A 26,654-nucleotide genomic window follows, 5' to 3' on the forward strand; every position below is an offset into this window, starting at 1 on the left:
TCTACGGTGTGTGTATAATAACAGTGACATTGAGTGGTAAAATTATCAACTACAACATATGTTAATACTCAGGAGCGCAAGTCTTGGGCATCATATTTTTTCCAAAGGTCGTAATCACTTGCAGATATCGCGTTGCAGACATAATATATCTGGGAGAACTCTCTGTATCTCCTCATCCTCCGAACCATCCCACCTTTCAAAACGACACGCCATGGCAGCCAATATACTCTACAGAGGACTTCACACCTGCTAGTAGCAAAGTGTAAGAATTAGGTTGTAACTTAGGCTGACGTTGGAACTATCTCAGCTGGTGCAGCACCCAAAAAGTTAGTAGAGTGTAAACTCCATCCTAAATGAGAAATGACGTTCAAACTAGGCTACGTTTGAACTCACACCCAGTTGGTGCAACAGGCTGCTGGGGTTACCACTGCAAAAAACTAAATGTAAATGTAAATCAATGTCTTAAAGCTAAGGCTTAAACTTATTCCAGAGCCACATACTTCAAACTGAACATTTTACATGTCTTGCATTATAAAAGGTAATTTCTGCAGAGATTTGCAAAGATAGTCCTGGTAAGATGGGCAGTAACTCAAGTTGTGTTATCTTGTGATCACTGCAAACCTCAATTAGAATCATAAGATCCCTTTAGTACGTGCAAACTCAAGTTTTTAATGCTTAATATAACAGCCTGAGGCTAGGGCTCAATTTTAAAACTAGATATGAACAGCTACATTTATCATTCATTGGATGTTATTAGATTCTATTTGCTGGCCTGGTCAAGAACAGAGCAATACTTACATTTCCATCTGTTCATTCTACAAGTTCCTAAAGTCATCTGATAAGCCTTAGAAGACTTAGTTATCTAGTCTCATGGTAAAACTGGCCGGTCACAGAGCTCACAATCTAAAAGAAAGGAGTAGAAGAGGAAGAGAGATGGCTCCTTTTGAAGGCCATGGTTTGTTGTAAACCACACAGTAGTGTGTCTCTGGCTCCAGCAGCGGTGATTTACTGTGACAGAGTTGGAGTGCAGGAGAGTAACTGTTTCAAAAACCATGCAAGTTCTGCTCTATTAAACATACATACACACAATTCAGTCTGTGAAGGTCGGAGGCCCTCATGCTGCTCCTCTTAGGTTACAGTGGCACTTTCTGCACCACTGGAGCATGATGTCTTGTATCTTTTTACCTCATAATTATATTCATTTTTCTCTCCCTGTTGCTTTACATTCATCTAGAATAGAAGGAAACTGGCTAATGTAATCAGACAACACAAATGTAACTCATGAATTCTGACTCATTTCAGCCACTGTACAGTCTTAGCCCTTTTTATAAAGAGATTCAACATAGGGCCAAAACAAAGCTCCTCTGTGATGACAGCTTTGTACTTCACATTGAACCCCAAAACATATTGGTGACCCAGAATGTGATTTTACATTGTGTTACTGCGTTGTGGAGGCAGGGTAGGCAGGAGGCATGGCGCCTCCCTTACACTCAGATAAAAACACAAACTGTTGCATCCTGCCAGCTCTGATGTTTACAGTAACGCCATTTCATCTCTGTTATGCCTGTTGCTACCTCCGATCCCAGCTCATAGACGGAGCGACTTTGCCCCCAAGGTACGCCTCTGTGTGTTTTACATTGCAAATTAGGCATAACAGAGGTGTAACAGTTTTGTCTTGAATATGCAGTATACACAGTGCTTGTGTTCAGCTTTTATTTTTCAGATTATCCGGTTGCATCTCTCTGTTGTTTTTTTTCATGCTTACATTGCCAAAAGTTCTGTATGGTACTGTTGCAAGGATTCTGTCTAATTTTCACTGCCCCTCTCTTAGCACACTTCAGGTACATTAAAGTACAACTAAGGTGCAGGTTTAGGGGGTACTTCACCAATGATGTTTCACAGAAATACAGCCTAATTCCATTCATTTCACATTGCCTTGACTCCCCCATTCCTTGATCCTGACACCCAGACCCCCAAACCTCAAAATCATCCAGAGTCAATGGACTGCATCCCCATGTGTGAAGGTCATGTTTGGATTGGCTGAAAACCAGCAGAAGCCAGCCAACCAACACGCAAGAACAAAGTGCTTCTGTCTGCACCTTGAGTACTTAAAAGCTGCTGCTTTACCACACGTCAATCAGAGAGAGATAGAGAAGGAGAGAGTGGTGGGAAGAAGAGAAAGAACAGAAACCAAAACAGGCATTTTTGTGTGTTTTTTTACTGAAAACCTGAAAAACATCAATTATTTTACACAGAAACAGGTTTATTTTGTAACATGAGGCCGACAGAGTCAGAATCCCAAAATTACAAGTACAGAAAACAAGAAAATGAGAGAGAAAGAGTGGTAAAGTGATGGTGAAGCAGCTGATGGGAGTTGAGGTAGTGACTGACAATGGTCTTTGGACTGACAGCAGCTTTTTGGCCAAGCGGCAACCTCCGGTCTCAAACTATGAAGCCCATGCAGAAGTGTTATAAACTGCAATTTATCGAGAATCCGCTTAGACACCAATTCAAAAAGACGATCTTTGCAGCATTAATAAACATGTTTACAGCCTGGTTCAAAAAACAGCTTGGCTCTACGTAGCTCATTTCTCTATCGGCACACACTGTGCGGGGGGGGGGGGGGGGGGGGATTTTTTTCTAACGCAACGGTTCAGAAGATATTAAGATTGCGAGTTTTTGCCCAAATAAGAACATGACTGACTTGACTGACAGACGGGAACACATAGCTGTTGGCTAGGAGGCTCAAACTCCGCCTCTTTACTTCACACTATGCCTGGTTGAGTTCCGCATTTCCAATATGGCTGCCACCGTCGATTGGCTTCAAAACCGCGCTCACGAACAGATGGGTGACGTCACGGATACTACGTCCATTATTTATACAGTCTATGTTTATGACTGATGCTTTGCAGCTTGGCAACTGGATGCATGTTAGAGCCAGGATGGCTGCATGTGCCCAAAGCCTGGGGGCAGAAAGTGATGGAAGTTGATGCTTTCAAACTGTGGGCTGTATTAAACCTCTTTTGTTACATTCATTCAGGGACAGGAGAAACTTATTCTCCTTTATTGCAGATTACGCTTGTTTCTATAGGAGTCTACCAGCCAATGAGTGTCTCACACGTATATTACAAGTAAAACAGTTGATGTAAGACACCATTTAATCAAACCAGTGTCTTTTCAAAATGCATACACTCTTAAATTTGAAGGTATGCAGAATTGTCTTTGCCAAGCATTGAACATACTCCAAAAATAGCCTCCAACACGACTCCCAGGTCAGTGACCTATAAACACTCTTCATGAGCAGCACTTTCATGTGTTTCCTTTGCTTCTATAATTTAGTACTGCTTGGTTTCACTGGAGCAGATGGTCGCCCACCCAGAACCTGGTACTGCTCAAGGGTTCTGTCTGTTAAAGGAGTTTTTCCTTGCCCCCGTTGCCAAATGCTTATTCATGGTGGGAATTGTCAGGTCTTAATAAATAATATAAAACATTGCAGTCTAAATCTGCTCTATAGGGAAGTGCCCAGAGAAAACTTCTGTTATGATTTGGAGCTATATATAAAAGTGACTTTACTTGACTGAAGCAGAGCAATGCATAGCAAGTCTTTTAGTTTAGCTCCAGAGACTGAAACATTTGCCCACACGCAACGGCAGAGCCAGGAACTATTACAAAACACTCAATTTAAAGTGAGGCTTTAGAGGAAGATGGCTGACAGGTGGAGATCGGTAAGAGAGGCATCTGAATCTCTTTAACCTGTGACTCGACACAGAATAGATTTAATGTGAGAGTTTTAATCCTTGGGAAGAAGTTCTGAGATGAATCAAATAATTAAAGGGGTTATTTCAGTTAAGACAAGATCAGTTGTGATTCTGTGAAAAAAAATGGCCAGTTTGATTCCTGTGTGGCGTCGCGCTCATGACTCTTTGGTGACGACATTCTCTGACCAATCAGTGGTCGGCAGTCCACTGATGTCACCTTTTAGTATCGGCTCAGCTCGCTCGGAACCAGGGCAGAGCAGGTACAAAAAACTGGTATCTGACACGAGGTTCTGTGCCCGTGGAAACGCAAGTAGAGTAGGGCTAAGACGGGCCGGTGGAAAAGGGCCATCTGAGATCCTCACAGGACTACAGGGACTAACTCTACCACTTAAACAGATACCTCTTTCTGCAGGATTATCATCCAGTCATTGCCTGAAGTTCATAAGTCTCCAGCCTTACTTAAAAGATCCACAATTTTGTGACATTTTCCTCATTCATGATGTGACACGGTGCCACACGGCCACTGAAAGAGGCAGATATTCTGATAGGCCTTGAGTTCAACCTACCTGTTGAACTCACCATGCACTATTCCAAGAACTTAAGCTTGAGTTTAAGGGTGTAAGTGAGTGGGAGTGAGTGTGTATGCATGCAGGTGTGAATACGTTCACAGTGAAATGCCGGTCATAAATCAGCAGCTGAAAGTGATATGACAGCAAGGAGATGGTTTTAGGTTTTCCCAACACCTTCATGAATGCCTAATGGCTATTTCTCAACTTCCTGCAAAACAATCACACACTCACACACACATCACCTGAGGGACCACAAAACGGAGCGTGAGAAAATGTAAAGAGTTAGGTTTGAGACAGGCACAGGAAGGCACAGGAAGGCCAAATGACAAACTAAGTCCAGTACGATTATTTCAGTTTGAACAAAGTCAGTTCACACTCTGGAGGCAGGAAGTATTTTCATTCATTTCATAAAAAGTAAAGTGATTGAGACAAATGTTTCTTCAGTTGTGGCCAAGGAGTAATTTAATCCCTTGTGTAAACTGGGATCAGCTGATTTTCGAGCATTATTACAGATGACCCACAACCCACTGTCCTCTTTATCTTACTCAAGTGTTTAGTGCTCTGCAAATAATTTGGCACTTGCAAAGATTTCAATTCTTAGATTGAGACATGTAAGATGAATTACCTTGTTTTTAGAGTTATTCACTTGGTTTTAATCTTTGTATGTTTGGTTGAATCTTAAATCTATCTTTTTGTCTCAATTAGTCTGGGAGTCTTAAATTGAGTGAATAACTGTTAAAACAAGCTACATTGGCTGTCTCACCTAAAGTCTCATCAAAATAAACACTTGTTTCAAGATTGAGTAAAAACTTCAAGTTGGTTAATTTAAGAATAACACATAAAGCATCTATTCAAAACACAATTCGGCTTGTATCTTATTGATTGCTCATAGTTCTGCTGTGCAAATGGAAATATTAGTTTTGGTTTGGCTCTAAAGACTGTTTTAAATGTCTTGAAGTATGCATCAACCCTGAGCCACTATTAATCGTGTTCTTGATGTTATATGTTGTTAATCCTGACATTTATTAAATGTTGCCAGTAATCCAGCTTGCTGTTGTGGTTTCTGTAGAAACATTTAAGAGGTATATTCTAAGAATAAGAACTGGTTTAAAGGTTTTAGTTTTAGTTTTAAGATGTATTAGGGTTTATTTTAAGATGATTTAGCTTATATCAAGAAAAAGCGTAATCATAGTTTTATAATAGTGAGTCATTTTGTACTTACATTGGTCTTTTTCTTGTCCCCAGGCCTTAATTTGCTCAAATTAAGTATACAAAATAAATAAATGAGACTCTCTTTGCTTATATTCAGTATATATAACTGTGCTGTAGGAAGTTTATTTTCAAGTAGTTTGAGCTTAAAGTCAACTTCTACTTATCTACTTATATTCTACTTATTTCAACCTTTTTAATACTTTTCAGAATATTTCTAGATTAACAATCTCATTTTAAGTTTTCTTATCAAGTCAAATTAACTCACTGTATGGACAGATAATTGCCCTAGTTTTAAAAGATTTTCAACTTGAATAAAGTTTATTTTACACTATATTTAAGCTACCTTTTTTTGCAGTGTGTTTGTTGTAGTTTACTGATTTCAGAGTTTTGCTAGGATACATATCTTGACAACAGCCAGGGATTGTTTTGTAAATTGCTGAATAAGAGGAGAATTGGCATGAGCTTGTTTATACAAGCAAACATACAAGCTTCACTCATTACACAATCCCACAGACACATGCAATGACAGACCGAAGGGAAATAATTAAAACGGTAGGAGACAATCTTTTGGCAGCTTCTTCCAGCGATCAAGTCTTTAAGAGCATGCTTTTCTCATGCCTCAAAACACCGGGACAGGAACTATCAATCATAGTCAACACTACATTTCTCACTCTCCTTCTCTTTCTCAGCTCTGTCTGCTCCTGTCTACCCTGTAGGCATGATCATTCAACAGTGAAAAATAGCATGCATGGCTGCAAGGATATTTGCAGGGCTCTTGACACACATGGGAGCAGTTCTGGTGTGAAAAGTGACATCAGTTGCAGAAGATGTGTAAATGAAACCTTAAATTGTGTCAGTTCTAAGCTATATGCAAATGTTTCTTCAAGGTGGCGTTTTTGGGTTGGTTTTTTTTAAACTGACCTGGCTGGTCATACTCAGGAGAGAGCCCAACTTGATTTTTTTATCTTAAACTTGCACTTAAATGCTTTCAACTGGTAATAAAGAAAGGCTGTATTTAATACTGATGCCTTTATATGAGCTAGAAGAGCAAATGAGACTAGGGGTGTCCGGATCAGATATTGATATCGGATATCGGATATCGGTCCGATATCAGCAAAAAAACGAGTATCGGATTATACCGGCCTGCATCTAAAATCTCCGATACAAACACTCCCATACAAGCAGTCTATTCCAGATATTACTCAGGGCTGTAATATTGGTATCGTATCGGAAGTGAAAAGTTTGTATCGGGACCCCCCTAAAGAGACCATCAGGAATAGGATGAATGGTTATCTTTAATGCTTGTCACCATTGCCACTGGGTCGGGGTCAGACAAAGCCATTTAATTTATTTAGTGTATTGCAGATATGAAAGAAAAAAACAACAATACTGCTCAATGACAAGAGCCAGGATAAGACTTGAGAGGTAAATTCAACCACAACCATTTCTTGTCAAACTTTCATGACAAGAAATGTGCAGGAGGAGCGAAAAAAGACCTTGCAGGAGGTTACAGCGGGCAGGCTAGTAGAAAACACTTAAACAGGACAAGAAAAGCAAAGAAATAAGTCACACTGCTTTGTCTGCAGGAGTCGCCAAAATTGGCACAAACCCAAAGTCCCCTCACAGTAGCGCTGAGACTGTTTTGATGCCTCACTCAATTCATCTAATGGCATGTTGTCTATCAGCAGCAATAAGGCATACAGACCTGTTTGAGGCTTATTCTTCAAATGCATTGTTAGATGCCACATGTTGGTGCGTTGGTTAGTAGCGTTGCCCGACAGTGAAAAGGGGTTCTCTATCTTCCTGTCAGTCATACGACATGCAGGTCTGTTAAAGTGGTGACTCAAAATCCCCAACAGGTGTAAATGTGAGTATTAATGGTAATTTGTCTCTTCAAGACAGCCATGTGATTGGCAGGTGACCTGATACTGCCATCCGCCAATCTCAGCTTAATAACTCAAGGTTCTGAAGTCTGTTGTTCAGTGTTCATGTCTATAGTGGATCTGCAGATATAACATTCCACGACAGACGTGTTTACTGGGAGACATTTGGCAGCCCATAAGAGTTATTCTTGCATGATGTCATCATGCGTAATCTTACTAATTTAATAGTCATCCCAAGTATTTGGCTTTGGGAAGGTAAGGAGGAGGAGACTGTAGCTGCAAAAAACAAATCAGTGGTGGAACAAATATATGTCACATCTGAGAACCATTAAAAAACAAATGGGCTTCCTCAAACGACCATATAGCGTCCACTTACATCAAGAATAGTGCTTTGGTTGGTGTTTGTTAAAATGGGCAAAATAACATAATAGAGCTATAGACTGTACAATAAGTGACATCACTTGTTCGTTCTGAAGTGGAGTTGCAAAGCCTATTCTTGACGGTTGCCATGTTAGAAATGCTGACTCAATCTAATTTTGGTTGATCTAGTATGACCCAAAGATGTGCAGTTGAGGCGGGCTCTTTAGTCTCTTTGCTATCAGCTACAGTGTTAGGGGTAGGAATTGATAAGATTTTATCAATGCCAATGCCATTGTCGATTCTGCTTATCAGTCCATTCCTTATCAATTCTCCTAACGATTCCTGAGTATTTTTTTGAGGGGACAAAAAGTAGTTCTACACAGTCTTCCACACCAAAGGAACCATTTTATTTTTTCCAAAATTATGTCTGCACAAGACTGAACATGAACATATTCAACTTGAACATACTGAAGAATAGGTTGACCACATTCTTGGCCGTGTGAGACCGGACGTGCCCCCTCGAGCCTAAATGAAAAGACTTTGAATTTGGAGAGGAAAACCGCTTTTCCTCCGGGGGTCATCGCAGAAGTATATTACCCGCTCTCGGTGCCTCATTTTCGGCCGCGTGAGTCAGGGCGTGGCCCCTGGAGCCTAGAGGAAAGACTTTGAATTTGGAGAGGAAAAACGCTTTTCCTCCGGGAGTCATCGTGGAGGTATTTTACCCGCTCTCTGTGCCTAATTTTCGGCCATGTGTGTCCCAACTCCGAAAGAGGAGAGGTAGGTGGGGGTTCACCTCCTCGACGCGAACATGTTCACATGGAACCCTTCTCCACTTCGGTCTGACGCGAACCCCAAGCATCAAGGCCGAGTCGACAAATGCTTCAGCATATTTTAGGTATTTGATCTGCACTTAGGACTTCTGCGTCGCACAGTATGTGACGTAATGCAACGTACCGCAACGTGAGGTCGTGCTGGGAAATGAATCGTTAAGAAGAATCGTTAACATATGGGGTGTACAATTCTGATCAAATTGATCAATTGGAACCGGTTCTAGGTTGGATCCGGTTTCGATTCCAACCCCTATACAGGGTGCACCCTTTACAATCAAGTCAGCCAAGCCCTTATTAAGAAAAAATTGTGCGTTTAATATCTTCAAAAATAACGAGTTATAAAAAAAAAATTCACCTGTCTGTACAGTGTGTGCCGATGGGGGAATTTGTGTTCAGACTCAAACTGTATTTTGAACGAGGCTGTCAACATGTTTATTTCTGCTGTAAATGTTAGCTTTTTTGAATGGGTGTGTGTGTGGTTTCCGGCATTTCTGGAGCCAGCTTTGAGAAGATGCTCAATGAACTGCAGTTTTTCACACCTCCTCACTGGCTTCATATTTTAAGACCAGAAGTGGCTGCTTGGCCATCTAAACCGGTCGATAGCTAAGCCTCTGTTCCAGTTCATCATCCTCTTTCTCAACAAAGGGGCTGAGCTGACCAGCATCCTTTATGGCTAATACACTTGTTAATGACAAGTACCTCATTCAACAACACTTAAAAAAAACTATGAACTGTCCCTTCAATGCTTCAATTTAAGATATTATTCTAATCTAACCCTTTACATTCAAATGTATTTGGCTCAGGTTTTATCAGGTGTTTAGTTTGGTATGCAAGTTCGTTCAAACCATTTCTAAATTTAAATAGCTAAACAGAAACTGTGATACGATACAGTTACTGTGATGTGAAATTTAATGAGCAGTTATAGAATATTCAAGCTTTTATTTGTTCTACTTGGAAGTAAACACTGCATGAAGTGGAGGTCATGAGACAAGAGCCAGAATATTTCTCTCAAAAAGATGGAGTGAAAGAAAAAGAAGAGGGGCTGAGAGAGGTGAGAGGAAGAGTGACAGTTTCTTTAATATCCGGCTCACGGGAAATGTTTTCTTGCACAGCAGTGTGTGTCTGTGTGTGTGTATTTTCCAGTAGCAGTTAGTTTTACAGGCCTGGGAATAACCCGGCTGTCAACAGACTATAGCAACAACAAGAGGCTGATTGACAGAAGACGGAGCTGTCCAAAGGTCACACCCACTAAGTGTGTAATTATAAAAGAAGACAACACTCCTGAAACATTAGTCCATGTAAGAACTCTGTTCTGTAAAAGCTGGGGATCCCAAAGCAGTTACAGCTTTATCTGCATTATAAACATACAGTACAGTATGTGACCACTAAAACTCTAATGACTTTCGCTCTTCACTCAAACAGACATGAATCTGGCAAAGTCAGTATAGAGAAAAAGCCCGTCAGCCCATGGTGCTGTAGTGAAAACAGTGTTCCCACACCAATAGTTACGTCCAATCTGATTTTAATGGGCCTCACTTTTTTAGCCCTCAGCTCATTTCCTCCCTTCCCTCCGAGCTGTCACTCACTGAGTCAGCAGAGGGAGAGAGAAAGAGAGAGCATGCTGTGCCAGCTGTCTAGAGTTACATCTGCCCTTCTGCTTTCTGGGTCTAACAGCAATAAACTTTCAGAAAGCTCAAAACGCAGTGAAACACACACACACACACACACACACACACACACACACACACACACACACACACACACACACACACACACACACACACACACACACCACACACACACACACACACACACACACACACACACACACACACACACACACACAAAAGAACTTGCTAGAGAACACATTCATCCATGCCTGAACAGCTCTCACACTTTTCCTTCTACATTCATTCACTCACTCACTCATGCATCCTTACACACACTAATACAAAGCATACACATCATATGAGCAAGCATATGCACTCATTTAACTCTAAAAGAGGAAAGGGGAGTGTGTACGTGTCCGTGTTTGTGTGAGCTGACACACAGGTCAGAGTGATGTCCCATCTCATATCTGTCAGCACCCAGAGTTTATTTACCCGGTTATATTATCATTTGTTGACCTAGTCACATGATCTGAGAGCGGGAGGTGCAGAACTCCAGGCACCCCAGAGAGCCCAGTCAGGATGTGATGAGAGACACGGGCCTGTGACCTAACACACTCACACACACACATACATACACTAGCAGCAGCAGCACATGCACAAGCACAAGCACAAGATGACCTCAAGCTTTCTCTTTCAAATCTCCATTTTCCGCCTCACCCATCTTTCCTTTAACTTTTGTCACCCTCTGCTGTCCTTTCTGACCCCTCTTTCCTCTCTTCTGCTTCTCATCTAGAGGGATTGTCAGCTGGGATTCTTTCTTTACAATCCTGGATTATGTTTCATGTTTACACAAAGATGGATGACCTGTTAGCCAACACCAAAGAACAATGATACTTTGATGTGTCACGGATGTCAGGGGAAAACAATTTTGGCCTCTCAGTAATTATTATCAGATATATAACAGTGCCTCACTAAACAGCTGTAAACCAGTGCATGGAATGAAAGATTCCACCGGTGAGATGAAAAATGAATCCTTACACCTGTGTTCAAACAGCAGAGGGCACTATTTGCCTTTGACTTAAGCTGTTAACATCTTTTCATCTCTTAAGACTGTAGCCAAATAGAGGTGGCAGCAGGTGGAGAATTTGCACCGGCAGCATTTTCCACACATCACTGATGCCTGAGTGGCACGCAAAACAATATTGCCATGTGTTTTGGCTTTATTTCATCCATACAAGATCGCTATCCACAAATTCTAAACTATTAGATCTCTCTCTCTCTCTCTCTCTCTCCCTCTCTCTCCCTCTCTCTCCCTCTCTCTCTCTCTCTCAGTCTCTCTCTCTTTCTCTCTCTCTCACTCTCCCTCCCTCTCTCTCCCTCTCTCTCTCTCTCTCTCTCCCCTCTCTCCCTCTCTCTCTCTCCCTCTCTCTCCCTCTCTCTCCCCTCTCTCTCTCTCTCTCTCCCTCTCTCTCCCTCTCCTCTCTCTCTCTCTCTCTCTCTCTCCCTCTCTCTCCCTCTCTCTCCCCTCTCTCTCCCTCTCTCTCTCTCTCTCTCTCTCTCTCTCTCTCTCTCTCTCTCTCTCCCTCTCTCTCTCTCCCTCTCTCTCTCTCCCTCTCTCTCCCTCTCTCTCTCCCTCTCTCTCTCCCTCTCTCTCTCCCTCTCTCTCTCTCTCTCCCTCTCTCTCTCCCTCTCTCTCTCTCTCTCTCAGCATCCACTTATGATTTAAAAAGTTAAGAAGTGTTTTACATGGAATTTAATAATTTTCACAGCACCTGAAAAGTGAGTGCCCCCCCATCAAAAACAGAAGAGACTAGTCCGATGCATTCTGTGAAATTTTCCCGAATCAGTAGACATCCAGGGAGTTTTGGCATACTGCAGATTTTGCTTTTGTTCACATACTACTTACTACATACTGAATTTTGGCCAAATCAGTACGTACTGCTAGTATAGTAGACAGTTTCGAAAACAGCCATTGACTTTGTAACTTTACAATCTTACAGATGCACACTTCCTGTCCTTTCAAAATAAAGGCAGGTTAAATTTATGTAGAAATCCCTTTTCTTTTTTTCTCTATATATTTTTGGGGGGTTGCCTTTATGGAAAGGACAGCTAAAGAGAGACATGAAATGTGGGGAGTAGAGAGTGGGGGAGGACATGCAGCAAATTGCAGCCCGGAGTACAACTGGCGACCTCTGCGATGAGGACTATAGCCTCTGTACGTGGGGCGACAATATACCGATAGGCCACCAGCACCCCAGAAATCCCTTTTCTAACGGTTGAAAATAAAACAAGGCTACTTAGACCCTGAAAAAAACTGTGCTGGGTCATTTTGGGAGGTTAGCATCATGAATCATATTGTATCAATTTAGTTTATAGTTACATCCATAATCATTACATATACCCAGGAAGAGGTTTGAATTATCTTCATAAGAACTTTTTCATAAATGTAACTTCTTCAAATAAGACAGACAGGTTGTACTGTTATCATGTAAAAGTATTAGATATTAGTGGATTTGCATGTCCTTCAGCATCACATGATTTTAACCAAAAGTTTTCTTTCCTTGACAAACATCCATCTCCACTAGTCTCCTGACTAAATAAAATACAAATGCTTTAATCAGAGATATTTTGTTAGCATTCTTTATCTCCTAAATACCTTTCTTTCTGCAGAACCTTCAATGTATGGGAAAATAAGCTACATTTAAGCTGAGGTAAGCAGTAAGCACACTGACCTAATGCTTGTCTTGCCTTCCTCACACAATTACACACTCACATGAAGTGAACAAAATCAACATTGAGCTAATTGTTGTTTCATCTGCACGCAAGCTTGAACGTTTAAAAGAAGGAGCCGCAAGCTCACAAAGAAAAAAAACAACACATGTCCAAACACACGTAATGCCTGATCTGCAGTAATTGAATTAGCTGTCACCCTCAGCATCATCTGTTGACAGAGGCCTCAGCTAAGTTTACATGCTTCCCTGCTCACCTCTCTTCTGTCAACCTGGTTAACTTTGTCTTATTTGTCCTTCACATCTTTAGTTCCTGACTCAAATTCCCTTCATGCCTCAAATCATAATCTCTGCTGATTTTGTTCTACCTGAAATACAAAAGTCAAACCTTAACTCTGGAGGACATTTGAGTGGCAACAGCATGAGACACAGTTCAGACGAAAGGACTGTGACAGTCATAATACATGTTTCTAAAAGAGATACTTTGAGTAAAATAGTGCAGGTGTTGAATTTCAAGTAGAATTTGTGTTGTTGTTTCAAAATATTGATGTGTTGATGTATCATTTTATGTTCTCCCCCTTCCGCCCTCTTATTTCTACTGTACATGTTGGTCATGCGGTGTTTGTTTGAGTGACATAATTAGGGTGCTGTTTTGGTCTAAATGCCAATAAAGAGAGCATGCTGGTTACATGTAAGAGAGAAAAGTTAAAAATATATATGTTATAATTTTGTTTAATCTTGATCTTTTTAGGGAGCCTTTTTAACATCTGGCAAGGTACTACGGATGTAAACTAGCCTTTTGGCTAATTCTGGCATATTTACAAAAGTGTTAATTAATATGCATGGTCCTTTTAACCAATATATAAATAAATAAATAATACTTATGCCTCATCTTCGTTTTTCATTGCAGAGAAGTAACTACAGAAAACAGTTCTGTAACAAACATGAGCTAACAGTTTGATTAATGTGCTTTCACGCTCAAATCAACACATAATCCACCTACTCGGCTCTTTGCATCAGTCTAACTCATAGCAGACGTTCCTTTGCCCAGGGACAAAAATCTCTCAACCGCACGGAGCATCCTGACAGACTAGAAGCAACTCAAACTCACCTGGTATGTTCCAATGCCGATGTGTTTCGGATCGATCTTCACAAGCTCAGCCAGCGGGTCTTGGACACGTCTTCCAATGGACACTGTCGATAAACACAAAAGATAAAATAAGACAAAACGTCTCTAGAGATTCTCTGGTTTGTGTTTTTCATGTAGTGTGAACTGCAGTTATTGAATATGCAAATCCATATTGTTTATAATTACTGAATATGCTAATTGTCTGCATATTACAGCACTGGCCTGAGGGCAGGCCAGGCCTAATTGTCATTCTCCACCCCCAGTAATAACAATAATTAAAGCTGGCTTTCAAGCAAAGACTCTGCACCTGTCATTGAGATTCTTGGAAGATGCTAAGCTTTCAAACCACAGATTTTACAAGACCAGAGCACACATAGTCAGATGTAGCACATAAATAAACATGCACAGCCTTTTAACAACTGAAGACTCTGTGGCTGCAGCCTGCTGCTGCTGCACATGAAGCCAAGTGTCTTCCAAGACTAGTGGAGATTACAAAGGATACTCACATACGCACTACAATACATGACATCATCCCCAACACAACGAGGCACACGGGGGGAAATAACAGAATATCAGTGTTCATAATCATGTCACTCATTGAGCAGCTCCTGATGTTTACATTGTACATGGTTGAAGCTTAAAGTTAGAATATGCCACAGAATACTCATATGCACTGGAAAAAATGCCCCTCCAAAACTTATTTCAAGGTACTTTTACCTTGTTTTCTCATAGTTAGCTGGATATACTAATATTCAGTCATGTTGTTTTTTAGGATTCGCCAGCTATGCTCTAAAGTAGGTGTTTCATTGTGGGCATGTAATTTGAGGATGTATATTTTAATCTGATTTACAAGAAACAGTGCCTGAAAACTGTAACACACCCTTAAAAAACAACTTTTCTTTCTTTCTTTCTTTCTTTCTTTTACCAATGGAGCTGTTTTCTGATAGATTCTCCAATAAAATGCATTTACTTAAAACAAGTAAAGGATTTGTCTTAAATCAAGATTATCCGTCTTCTACAAATAAGATCTCAGCTTGAAAAATGTATGAAATGTAAAATAAACCTTGTTTCTTCTGAATTACAACTCAAAACAAGATCATTTCAAGATGTTTGACTTAACAAGATATTTAAGATGTCTTAAAACAAGTCCCTCTATCTTTCTTAAATTTTACTTGTTAAGCTAATGTATCTTAAATCAAGTAGGATAAGACATTTTAACTAAAATGAGACAATTTCACTTGGTAAGATTTGGAGTTTTTGCCGTGTGTATGAGGAAAACAATGCACTATAGTTACCCATCCATCTTCATGCAGTTAGCTTAATGAGTAATTTGAGTCTAAAAGGTTACACACATGCAATTTAGGTTGCTTCAACAGTATACTGTATGTTATACTGTATGTGAAATCCACAATCACAGACCTCCCCTTGTCATCTTCACATCCTCCTGACTTCATTGTTTTGTATTCTGAGTGTATTAGGTGCATGTTTGATTTTCAGTGGTCAGCAAAAAGTGTTCAGCACAAAAAGCATCACACTAAATCTTTGAGGAAGAGCGAACAGGGAAAAAAAAGAAAGAAAGAGATGGATGGGATGTTATAGAGGGAGTAGTCTGGAATCAATGGCTCTCCTCTCCTCTCTCTCCTCTGGCTGCGGTGGGAGGCTGCTGCCTGAGATAATTTAGACAGGGATGGAGTTTCAACCCTGGCCTTGCTCGGTGCACCACCAAAAAAACGCTCCAATCTATTCTGTATCCTAAAAAACTATCCCTCTCTCGCTCTCTCTCACCCTCACTCTCCCCTTCTCTTATAATTCTGAAAGGATCCAATTTGCAAATGCAGTCCAGAATAATTCTGCAGCACTTATTGAAATGACGAGTCAAAGACAGCTCGACAAAAATGGGGAGTAATGAAGAAAGCATCGAGAGAGGAAGGCCCTGATCAGACTTAGACACATCACTCAGGAGGAGTGGAAGAATAGTGAAATGCAGAGGTTGGTGGGACAGAGGAGCAGCTGTGACGTGGCTGAAACTGATTTGTTGCGGGAGATAGGCGAGAAAAAGTGAGGTGTGGAAGCAGTTTTGCTTTTGAAGAGATACAGAATGGCTTCCCTGTCTTACCAAAGTAATTTATTACAATAATCCAGGCAAACTCATCTGTGCGCTTTACATCATATTTGTGGTCACTCATCTTTTATCCAGTGTGGAGTCAAAGAGAATCAAAGGGAAGGAGCATAGGAATTCGCTGAAATACATCAGTCCTACTGGAGAATGGTTTAAATACAGCCCATCACCACAAGGTGTCCCTAGTTCTCCCAACACATGACAAGACCCATGCTTAAAGCTTACTTTTCCTTGCATAGTATGCAGCATGGCCAATGGCAAGTCACAAAGAAGGCAGAAAATCACATATGCATTATTATTTCTAATATTATTTGAACCATTATTATTTGGATCATTGCTTTAACATATATTTATCTTATTTAATTATTTATTTATCTATTTATTTCTTGTATTCACCTGATCTTGTTAACGCTACCTTATTTTTTCCACTATTACATAATTTATTAATTTTACTGTGTCGATTTTATTTTAAGTATTTTATTTATATCCTGCCTTATATATTTATAATTTGACCATTGCTGTTGTTTTCTGTCTCTGTTATTCTGTGAAGCACTTTGGGCTGCATGTTTTTATGTATGAAGGTGCTATATAAGTAAAGTTGAGTTAAGTTGAGTACTCCCCAAAGATAAAATTGACAGAAACAAACACTCTGTCCCAAGTCTGACTCTAACCATCTTGTAAAACCCCCCAACCGCTATAGAGTTCTCATGGCATTCATTAGGGGTATAAATATGGCTCTCCATGGCTCTCTGTGCTGCTGACCACAGGAAACTAGTGAGAAATAATCGGCCTCACTTGATTTACTGCTTTTATAGAGGAAGTCTGCTGGAAACATTTGTTCTCCAAAACTGTGTGTGATTCTTTCATATTCTGCTGTTTTTAAATGATTGAGTATGCGGAGTGAAGGACAGAGAGAGGCTGTGTGTGAATGAAAATAAAGAGAGGTGAAGGAAAGCAAGAGAGGCATAAGATGACCTGATGGCAGTTATAGATATATACTGATTATGTGACACAACTGTGTGTCACGGTTTAGGGGGTGGAATTTAAGGCCAGGAATAGTGAGGAAAGTCTGTTGGAATATTTCTCACTAAATGATGATGACTGTACAATAACTACTTTTCTCACATGCCACTCATCAAAATTGTATGTGTCAAAAACAGAAATTAAGGGGTAGTAATCATCATCATTATGAGTTGCCCCATCACTGTGTTATGACTCCGACCCTGTCAAATACTATATATCAATATATCTATATATTTTAACAATAGCATTTCCATCCTGTGTATAATTAACAAGAGCAATGTAAACAAGTGAATTTTAAAAACATGGGCAATAGCGATAATAATGGTTAGAATACCTGCACTCCTGAGGTTGGGGTCCATGTCTGGCATCTCTTTGACGGCCTCAGGACTCACGCTGTAGATGGATGCCCCCGCCTCATTGGTTATACTGAGGAAAAGAACAGGAAGACCAAATATTAAAGAATGTGAGTACGAAAAGACTGAGAGGAGAGACAGGATAGAATAAGGAGACAAGGAATAAGACACAGGCTGGCTAGTAAAGCAGAATAAAAATAAGTGATGCAGGCAAAAAACTAAGTGAGCATATTTCACTATTTGAAAGACCTACAGTAAGGTTTTACAAAAACAGCATCAACATCTTGCTCCTTAAATAATGCTAATTTTCAAAGTGGTTCCTCATCCTTTGTTGACTCTTTGGAATCAACTGACATCAGAAGATGATTATAGTATCATCACTGGAGTCCTGGCAACCATTAACAGCTGTTTATAGCCATTGAACAGATCAAGGAATCCTTATTCAACTGACAGCAGAAAAAAAGAATCACGTGCATCCTGATTGCACACACAGGGTTTCTTTTTTAGTATTGTAATCACATTGTGGAAGTATAATAATATATATGGATAATATTTATCATCAATCATCTGTTTTAATTAAACTACCGATAAACGTACGGCAACTTTTTAACATTGAAACTGACTCTGTAATAAAATAATATATACGTCAGTGTGTGTGTCAGATAAAGTGAAAAGGAAGAGTCAGCAGGCCTCTGCAGTGTACTTATGATTTATAGGACACCACTGCCATCTTGAGGTCATTGGGGGTAATACTTTTAGTCCGTGTCTGAAAATCAAAAGTCAATAGTAAGAGCCTGACATACAATACATGTATACATCTGGCTCAGAAATGTGTGTTTTATTTATTTGTTATTTTGGGGATCTTTGACCTTATTGGAATTTGCTATATGGACAACATTTCTTTACAGTAAGATAGCTCTCATTGGAGCTGCCAAAATATACTAAGCTAATTAATTATATACTGATGAGTTGACTACATAATTACTAAGTGTTTGACTTAATAAACCTTTTTTAAAAAAGGGCTGCATTAGCAGTCTATGTGTGTTTTGTTCTGCAAACACCAGCTGCATTGCCAGACACCAATGAAGTATCATATTCATGAACCAACATTTGTAGATGAATATGTTAAGATTAAAGCTCTTTATATCCTACTTTAATGTGAAACATTTACAGAAACAAAGGCAGATTTTATTGAGACATTTACGTAAAAAAAATATATACCTTTTTATCAAAGGTGTAACAACAAATGAAAAACAAGGACAGCCCTTATTCACTTCAGTTATTGGTTCACTGTCAGCTTTCATTTGCTACAATCAAATAATGAATTAGAAGATTGAAAACTGACATTATCCTTATAAAATGTTATCTTGGGAATCTAAGTCAAATGTCACTTTGATTTAACTTTGTTGGAACATGCTTTTATATTTTAGTTTGTATATTATTAGAAACGGTATTTCCTTAGTAAGGCGTGTTACTCTTGAAAAAAAGAAGGGTATTAGACAACAATCACTACTAAACAATTTATTTAAAAAAAAGAGAAGATGAATAATAGTTACAAAATGTTAGAAACTAATCACAATAAAGTCCCTTATTAAAGTTGTAAATAACTGTTCAATAGAACAAAGATGAATCAAGGGCAAAGCTTTATTTATCTCTGCCTTAAGTACTTGTTTGTTTAATTAAAGGTAAATAAAGCTTAAATTCAAGTTTCAGGTATCACCTATGCTGCTAAGATGTTACTTTGACAAACACAGCAAGAAATGATACCTTTTGTCTCTTTGTTAATGTATTCAGTCTAAAGTAGGCCGCTTATCATCCATCACAAAACAGATGGGACGGTGGTACAACAAAGCCACTGATACCCGAGATAATACAACCGAAATACAACAGAAGCTGTCATGTTGTTTCGGCCTCCTATTCTCTCGGGTGGATGGAGGGAGAAAGAGAGGAAAGATGGGAGAAAGAAAAGGGGGGGCTTTTTCCTCAGGGCTGACCAGTATGCAGAGGGGGTCAGCACCTCCCCGACATCCACAACAGAGAATGAGCCTCCTGTGGTACACACAAACAACACACACACACAAACGCATACACACAGCAGATGCCTGGACCTTGCCACAACAACCTTGCCAATTACAAGTATCTTGTTAATGAGGAGTGGCAGAGGCCTTCTGATGAGAATCACATTTAAATGAACTTGTCCTCCCTCCCTCTCTCTCTATTCATCCCCTCCTCCACCTCACTGTTCTTTTTGTCAGCTCCCTGTCCATCGTGCTGACAGCTGACATATCGCCATGGTGACACTGCTAACGAGCACTGGCACATGACCTTCAAGGAGGTCAGAGCAGAGCTGGTCATTAAGCTGACACACTCGATCTCACAAACACACGCACGCAGGCAGAGATACAAAGACACACACACACACACTAATTAATGCTGAGTAAGACAGACAAAAGTATGAAAATAATCCAAAATTATCCTTTAACCAAACTCTCGTGCTGCTCTCTCTTTAAAGGCCGTCAATTACACCACATGGAACAAAACACTACACTTCCATTGTATGAGACGTGTGATTACATAGTCATTATTAGATAAACAATGTTTACAAAGTACATATTAGTACTAATCTTTCTCTATCTTTTTGCTGTTCCTCATATTTACACAATATTGACTCCTGCATCCTTTCATGTGACTGCATCAAAATAGTATGAAAACATACTTGATGATATTGCAATTTATTGTGCAGCCCTAATAGCACCAACAGCTGTTAGCTCAAACCCTGCCCCGTTCAGAGACCGAAGGATTGAGTGTCAATAAAGAAAAGATCTACAGTGCTGGATATGGTTTTGTTGAGAAGGACAGGAAAATCTGCAAAAAACAAACTTCTTTGCTTGAGTAGAACCAGACTCATCACTAAAGACTCCTGTGATATTTCACATACATGTGCAATACTTTGATGTCCGGTGCAATACCTCATAACCATGTGCAATATTGTAAATTATTCTATAACATATCGTATCATTATATTAATCTACTACATGTGCACTCTGCTTAGGCTAATTTTAACTTTTTTTCATGTCTTAAAAGTACTTCTTTACCTTTCTTTGTACAGATAGGTATTTTATTTTTATTTAGAACTTTTGGATTTGTGTTGAAGGTTTATATGGACTGGCCCCTGAGTACATAAGTGAATGCCTTAGAATGTATGTCCCTAACCGCTGCCTGCCCAAGTGCGAAGTTCAAACCAGGGGCGACCGGGCCGTTGCAGTCAGGATCCTGTCACTCTGGAATGACCTGCCGGAGGAGATCAGGCAAGACACACCCTTGTACTCTTTTAAATCCTCTTTTAAAAACACACTTTTTTTAAATTGCTTTTTATTTCTTAACTCATCACTGACTTTTTGATTTTTGCATGTTTTTTATTATTGTTTTTAATTAACTCGTTTTAGCTTTCCTTACCTTTTGTCATATGCTTTTGTGTTTTCACATCGCTAGGTCTTGCACTCTGTAAACATGTTTTTAAAGGTGCTATATAATACAATATTTATTATTTATTATTATTATTATTATTATTATTATTAAGTACCAGTGTTCCATTCACCACCTCGAATTCCTTGTGTGTGAGCTCACTTGGCAATAAAGCTTTCTTGAATCTTGAATCTGAAAAGCACATCTGCTACAACAGGATGAGCGGTAAAAAAAAGTGGGATCGAAAGATGTAACAAACAAAGAGAACAAAAACGACACAGGCAGGTAAAAGAAACTTTTGGCTAAACTGCCCAACATATTGTTAGAACTATGTGTAATATTATCAATAACAGCTCGGTAAAGGTAGAGGTAATGGCTGATAATGGAATACAATAAACTAAAACATGAAGAATATGGAGTTAACAGAAAGGGAGGCCAGCAGCCCCTATCATGTCCATCCTAATTAAGGCTGCCGCTGGGGCAGCTGTGTAACAGCACTGTCATGGATACAGCTCTGAAGCCCTCATTGCCACATCCCTCCATGGCTGTCTCCATAGTGAGGGCATCATCCTGGCAGACAGCAGAAGGTTGTCTGCTCTCCAGCTCTCTGGCCTAAGTGAATGGATGGTCCAAAGCATGGTCAACACACCCACACACCACACACACACACACACACAACACACACACACAACACACACACACAACCACACACACACACACCACACACACACACACACACACACACCCACACACACACACACACACACCACACACACACACACACACACACACACACACACGAAGATGCAAAGTCAATGGTCGCCTCTTGGTGTAAAGGGATGACTAGCTGGCCCTGTAGGGTAATCATTTATGCGCACTCGTTGTTTTCTCAATTGTGCACCACACGCAGGCGCACACGCATTAATACAGGCCAGCCTTTAGCTCTGTCCCGTCCTGGGGCAAAGTCACAAACTGATCTCCCCTATGTGTCTCTGTGCTGGTTGTCTTTGTAACACACCCTTGGGCTTTACACACAAAAATACAACACACGCACTTAAGACATTGTGACCGGGCCCCTGGTGCCCCTCAAGAAACCCAAGAGTTTCTGGAGGGAAGAGAGGAGGAGATGGATACACACTTTGATACCTCATTACATCCTTCTGGCTCACACGACCCTCATCTAAATTAAAAACAGCTCATCAGATCAGTCAGAGAAGAAGAGGAGCAATAATATCACCGACTCATCTGAGACACAGGACAATAAGTTAGAGGGAGGGGAGAGGGGGGAAACGGGAGAGCAACTGAGCAGATCTTAATATGTCATTGGGGGCCAAAGTGCTAATCTGTGCGAGCAAAATAGAAATGTATTGTATTGTGAGTTACTGGGCCTCCAAACTGCAACAGCAAAATGACAGATTTTTTTCTCATCTGGATCCAAAGCATCTCCATGAAGAGATTGTAAATTTGCAGACAGTGAGAAAATAAAAACTATTTAGATGCAAATGAGTTCAAAGTCATTGTGTAGCTGCAACTAAAGATTAATACAATTTGTTTATCAAAACTGATTAACTTAAAAAGGTTTGTTAAAACACCAATCCAAATTTTACAGAACCAAAAAGAAATGACATCTTCAATTTGCTATTTTATTTACTATCACAATCTACAAAGAAAAACAAATTTCCTTTCATTTGGGACATTTTCACACATAATTGTGAGTGAAAGCATTTTTTAAATATTTTTTAAAAGGCTGGAAATTAATTTATTTTGATAAACATCCATCATTGACAAAATTTTTTTTTTGCATTCTATAGTATACATAATTTGTCATTAAGACCTTGACATTAACTTCACAGCTATTAGGTGCAACATGATACAATTATGTTGATTTGATGTTTGATTTAACTTATCTAGTTATTTTTTTGAGTTAAACTGAATGAAAACCAGCTGAGCTTCCTTAAAAAATACACACCAAAAAAATGTCGATAACTATGTTCTGCAAAAAGTCCACACGTCTTAACCAAACAAGCAACGTATCAATCTGAATCTTCTTCAGGCATCTGTGTGATTGTGCTTTTAAAGACAGGGGGGCTTTTTTACATAATTTGAGGATCCTTTTTTGATTCTTGCCTTCAGTGTGACTTTTGATCCAGCACATGTACAGTGGGGCAAAAAAGTATTAGTCAGCCACTGATTTTGCAAGTTCTCCCAAGATGAGAGAGGTCTGTAATTTTCATCAGAGGTAAACTTCAACTATGAGAGACAAATGAGAAAAAAAAATCCAGGAAATCACATTGTAGGATTTTTAAAGAATTTGTTTGTAAATTATGGTGGAAAATAAGTATTTGGTCAATAACAAAAGTTCAACTCAATACTTTGTAACATAACCTTTGTTGGCAATGACAGAGGTCAAACGTTTCCTGTAAGTCTTCACCAGGTTTGCACACACTGTAGCTGGTATTTTGGCCCATTCCTCCATGCAGATCTCTTCTAGATCAGTGATGTTTTGGGGCTGTTGTTGGGCAACACAGACTTTCAACTCCCTCCACAAATTTCTATGGGGTGAGGTCTGGAGACTGGCTAGGCCACTCCAGGACCTTTAAATGCTTTTAACGGAGCCACTCCTTTGTTGCTCCGAGCGGTGTGTTTGGGATCATTGTCATGCTGGCAGACCAATCCACGTTCCATCTTCAATGCTCTCACTGATGGAAGGAGGTTTTGGCTTAAAATCTCACAATACATGGCCCCGTCATTTCTTCCCTTAATATGGATCACGGTCCCTCCATGTAGTTCTGGGATTTTTGCTCACCGTTCTCATGATCATTTTGACCCCACGGGATGAGATCTTGCGTGGGGCCCAGATCGAGGGAGATTATCAGTGGTCTTGTATGTCTTCCATTTCTTACAATTGCTCCCACAGTTGATTTATTCACACCAACCTGTTTGCCTATTGTAGATTCCCTCTTCCCAGCCTGGTGCAGGTCCCACAATTTCCTTCCTGGTGTCCTTAATCAGCTCTTTGGTCTTGGCCGTGGTGGAGTTTGGAGTTTGACTGTTTGAGGCTGTGGACCGGAGTCTTTAATACAGATAACGAGTTCAAACAGGTGCCCATTAATACAGGTAACGAGTGGAGGACAGAAGAGCTTCTTAAAGAAGACTTACAGGAAACGTTTGAGCCAGAAATCCTGCTTGTTTGTGGGTGACCAAATACTTATTTTCCACCATAATTACAAATAAATTCTTTAAAATCCTACAATGTGATTTCCTGGATTTTTTTTTTCCTCATGTGTCTCTCATAGTTGAAGTGTACTTCTGATGAAATTACAGACCTCTCTCATCTTCTAAGTAGGAGAACTTGCAAAATCAGTGGCTGACTAAATACTTTTTTGCCCCACTGTAAATAGGGTTGCAAAATTCCGGGAATTTTCAAAGTTGGAAACTTTCCGTGGGAATTAACGGTAATAAACCAGGAATTTAATCAATTGAAGGTTGGCTCTTAATAAGGGAATTTAAATGTAGTTGGGAAAAAATATGTTTTAGCATAATCCTGACTAAAAACAACCAGATTCCTGCAAGTACAGTTGAATATATATTGCTATTCCTCAAATCACATGCACATAGCACACTGCTTACTGCAGGGTTATTGAGACCACGCCCCTACATGCACTTTTTATTTAACATTTTGAATGGGACTTTGTTTGATTGCATTTTTGTTCATTTTTTAATGGGTTGGGTCAGGGGGGGAGTAATATTTAAGTCAACATTCATATTTTTTTTCTTCAATGAAAAACACTGATAAAGTTCTACTTACAAATAAATCTGTTTTAATTGTATTATTGGGATGGATGTCTCCTTATAACAAAAATAATAATTTATGCCCTGGATATGATACCTTTCCATGAAATTCCCAGTAAGTCCATAAATTCCCATAATTTCCAATTTGGAATATTTCCAAAATTCCCCAGCTTAAATTCCAATGGAAATGTACCGGAAACTTTCCACCCTTTGCAACACTACATGTAAATAATCCTTGTTTTGTCTTCAGAACTCAAACTAAATCACAGTTTTCATTAAGGGAAAGTCAAAGTGGGTGGGGTCATCAATGGAATGACCTGAGCAATTAGATCAAATAAAACAATGTCAAGTTAGTAACTTGAAAAAAATTAAATCATGGAAGAGCTCAGTGGAATTGACTACTGTCCATTTTAGGCACAAAACAGCAGACTAAGGATTGCTCAGTACACCTTTACAGTGTGATGTCACGCTCTATGGGCACAATATCTCACCTTTTGATGTCAGAACTTTCTTGTTCACAACACTTGATTGGCCTTGTTTTTCTGCCTTCAATAGAGCTGTGATGGTAACAATCTTAAAATATTCATACTTAAAAAATAAAATACACACACACACAAGTTTCTCTGTCCCGGCTGCTCAACAGCTTGAGTCATTGTTCAGTCAGCTGCAAAGCTTGACCTCAGGGAGACAAATTGAGAGACGCACTATGTCTAAGTCCCACACAAACACACACACACACACAAATGCACACACGTCGGGTCTAAAGACGATGACATTTTTCACAGAGAAAGCGTCCAAATGGCAGGTGTCAGGGGCCGTCCAGTCTCCAGTGAGGCGCTAGAAGGCAGGCAGGCACACGCACACACACATAAACTCCAACTGCCAGTGTGAGGCACGTCTGAAAAGAGCAAGCCTCACAGACACTCATGTCCAATCGGTAGCAGGAAAGGCCTGCACTTGTGTCACGCACAAACGCATACACAGCAGAAAGCACCAACACACACACAACCCAAATCTCAAGTACACACATGGCATGTCACAACAGATCATCACACATGTTTGTCACACGCGGGACCATCACAGGGAACAGTGGGACCCTTGGGGGGACGGCATGGAGGGCTGGTGGAAGGAGGGTTAAGAGACAGTACAGAGGCCAACCACCAGTGAGGCATGGTGGGTAAAGAGAGGGGGCTGAGGGTGATAGGATGAAGCTGGCATATATCACTGTCCACTACCGGAGATTTCCAAATGTCTGAAGCAGCTGCCCTGACCATGGTGGGCACACCACACACAAGCACAAATACACACTTTTCAGGCGACACTGCTGGCTGCTCTGAAACATGTTTTAATACAGAGTAGAGAGAAGGTTGAAGGTTTGGGAAGGTGGAATGCTTTACAGACTGGGGAACATCTGGAGGCAGATTTCCATTTCAGGTTGAATAAAAAATACTGATTTGACTTTTTAGTTTCATTTTTTGGCACAAAGAGCATCAAAGAGTATCTCTCCCTTTAATCTGATTGAAAGAAGGGAGGATGGAAAGCAGGAAAGATTAAAGACAAGAATGACAGTCAAATACCATAAGAGATCAGGGAAGTAGTTAAGTCTGTAAATGCATTTCAGAGTTAGCTTTGCAAGTTTCCAGAGGAAAGAAAAGCAATCAATAGAAGGAACACCTGGAAGCAGAAGTGAATTTTGCAGCTCTCTACTTTTCTAACCTTAATTTGTTAACATGTTAGTCATCCTATGTAACATTGTATAACCTTCATCTACAATCTCCTCAATTTTAAAACAAACAAGTGCAAAGGTAGGTAGTGCAAATCT

At 39.9% G+C, this 26,654-nt stretch overlaps 1 protein-coding gene across 1 annotated transcript in view; it reads right to left on the reverse strand.

Annotated features, from left to right (window-relative positions):
- Nucleotides 1–24,061, reverse strand: part of srbd1 (S1 RNA binding domain 1) — a 39,086-nt gene extending 15,025 nt beyond the window's left edge. Inside the window, exons 1-3 of the mRNA XM_034681961.1 lie at nt 23,977–24,061; nt 17,557–17,648; nt 14,063–14,145 (exon numbers count right to left, since the gene is read on the reverse strand). Coding sequence (XP_034537852.1) covers nt 14,063–14,145; nt 17,557–17,590 — 117 coding nt within the window. The 5' untranslated portion in view covers nt 17,591–17,648; nt 23,977–24,061. The remainder of the gene's footprint in view (nt 1–14,062; nt 14,146–17,556; nt 17,649–23,976) is intronic.
- Between the last annotated feature and the right edge of the window lie 2,593 nt (nt 24,062–26,654).

Source organism: Notolabrus celidotus, chromosome 4 (assembly GCF_009762535.1).
Source record: "Notolabrus celidotus isolate fNotCel1 chromosome 4, fNotCel1.pri, whole genome shotgun sequence".
Classification (NCBI taxonomy): Eukaryota; Metazoa; Chordata; class Actinopteri; order Labriformes; family Labridae; genus Notolabrus; species Notolabrus celidotus.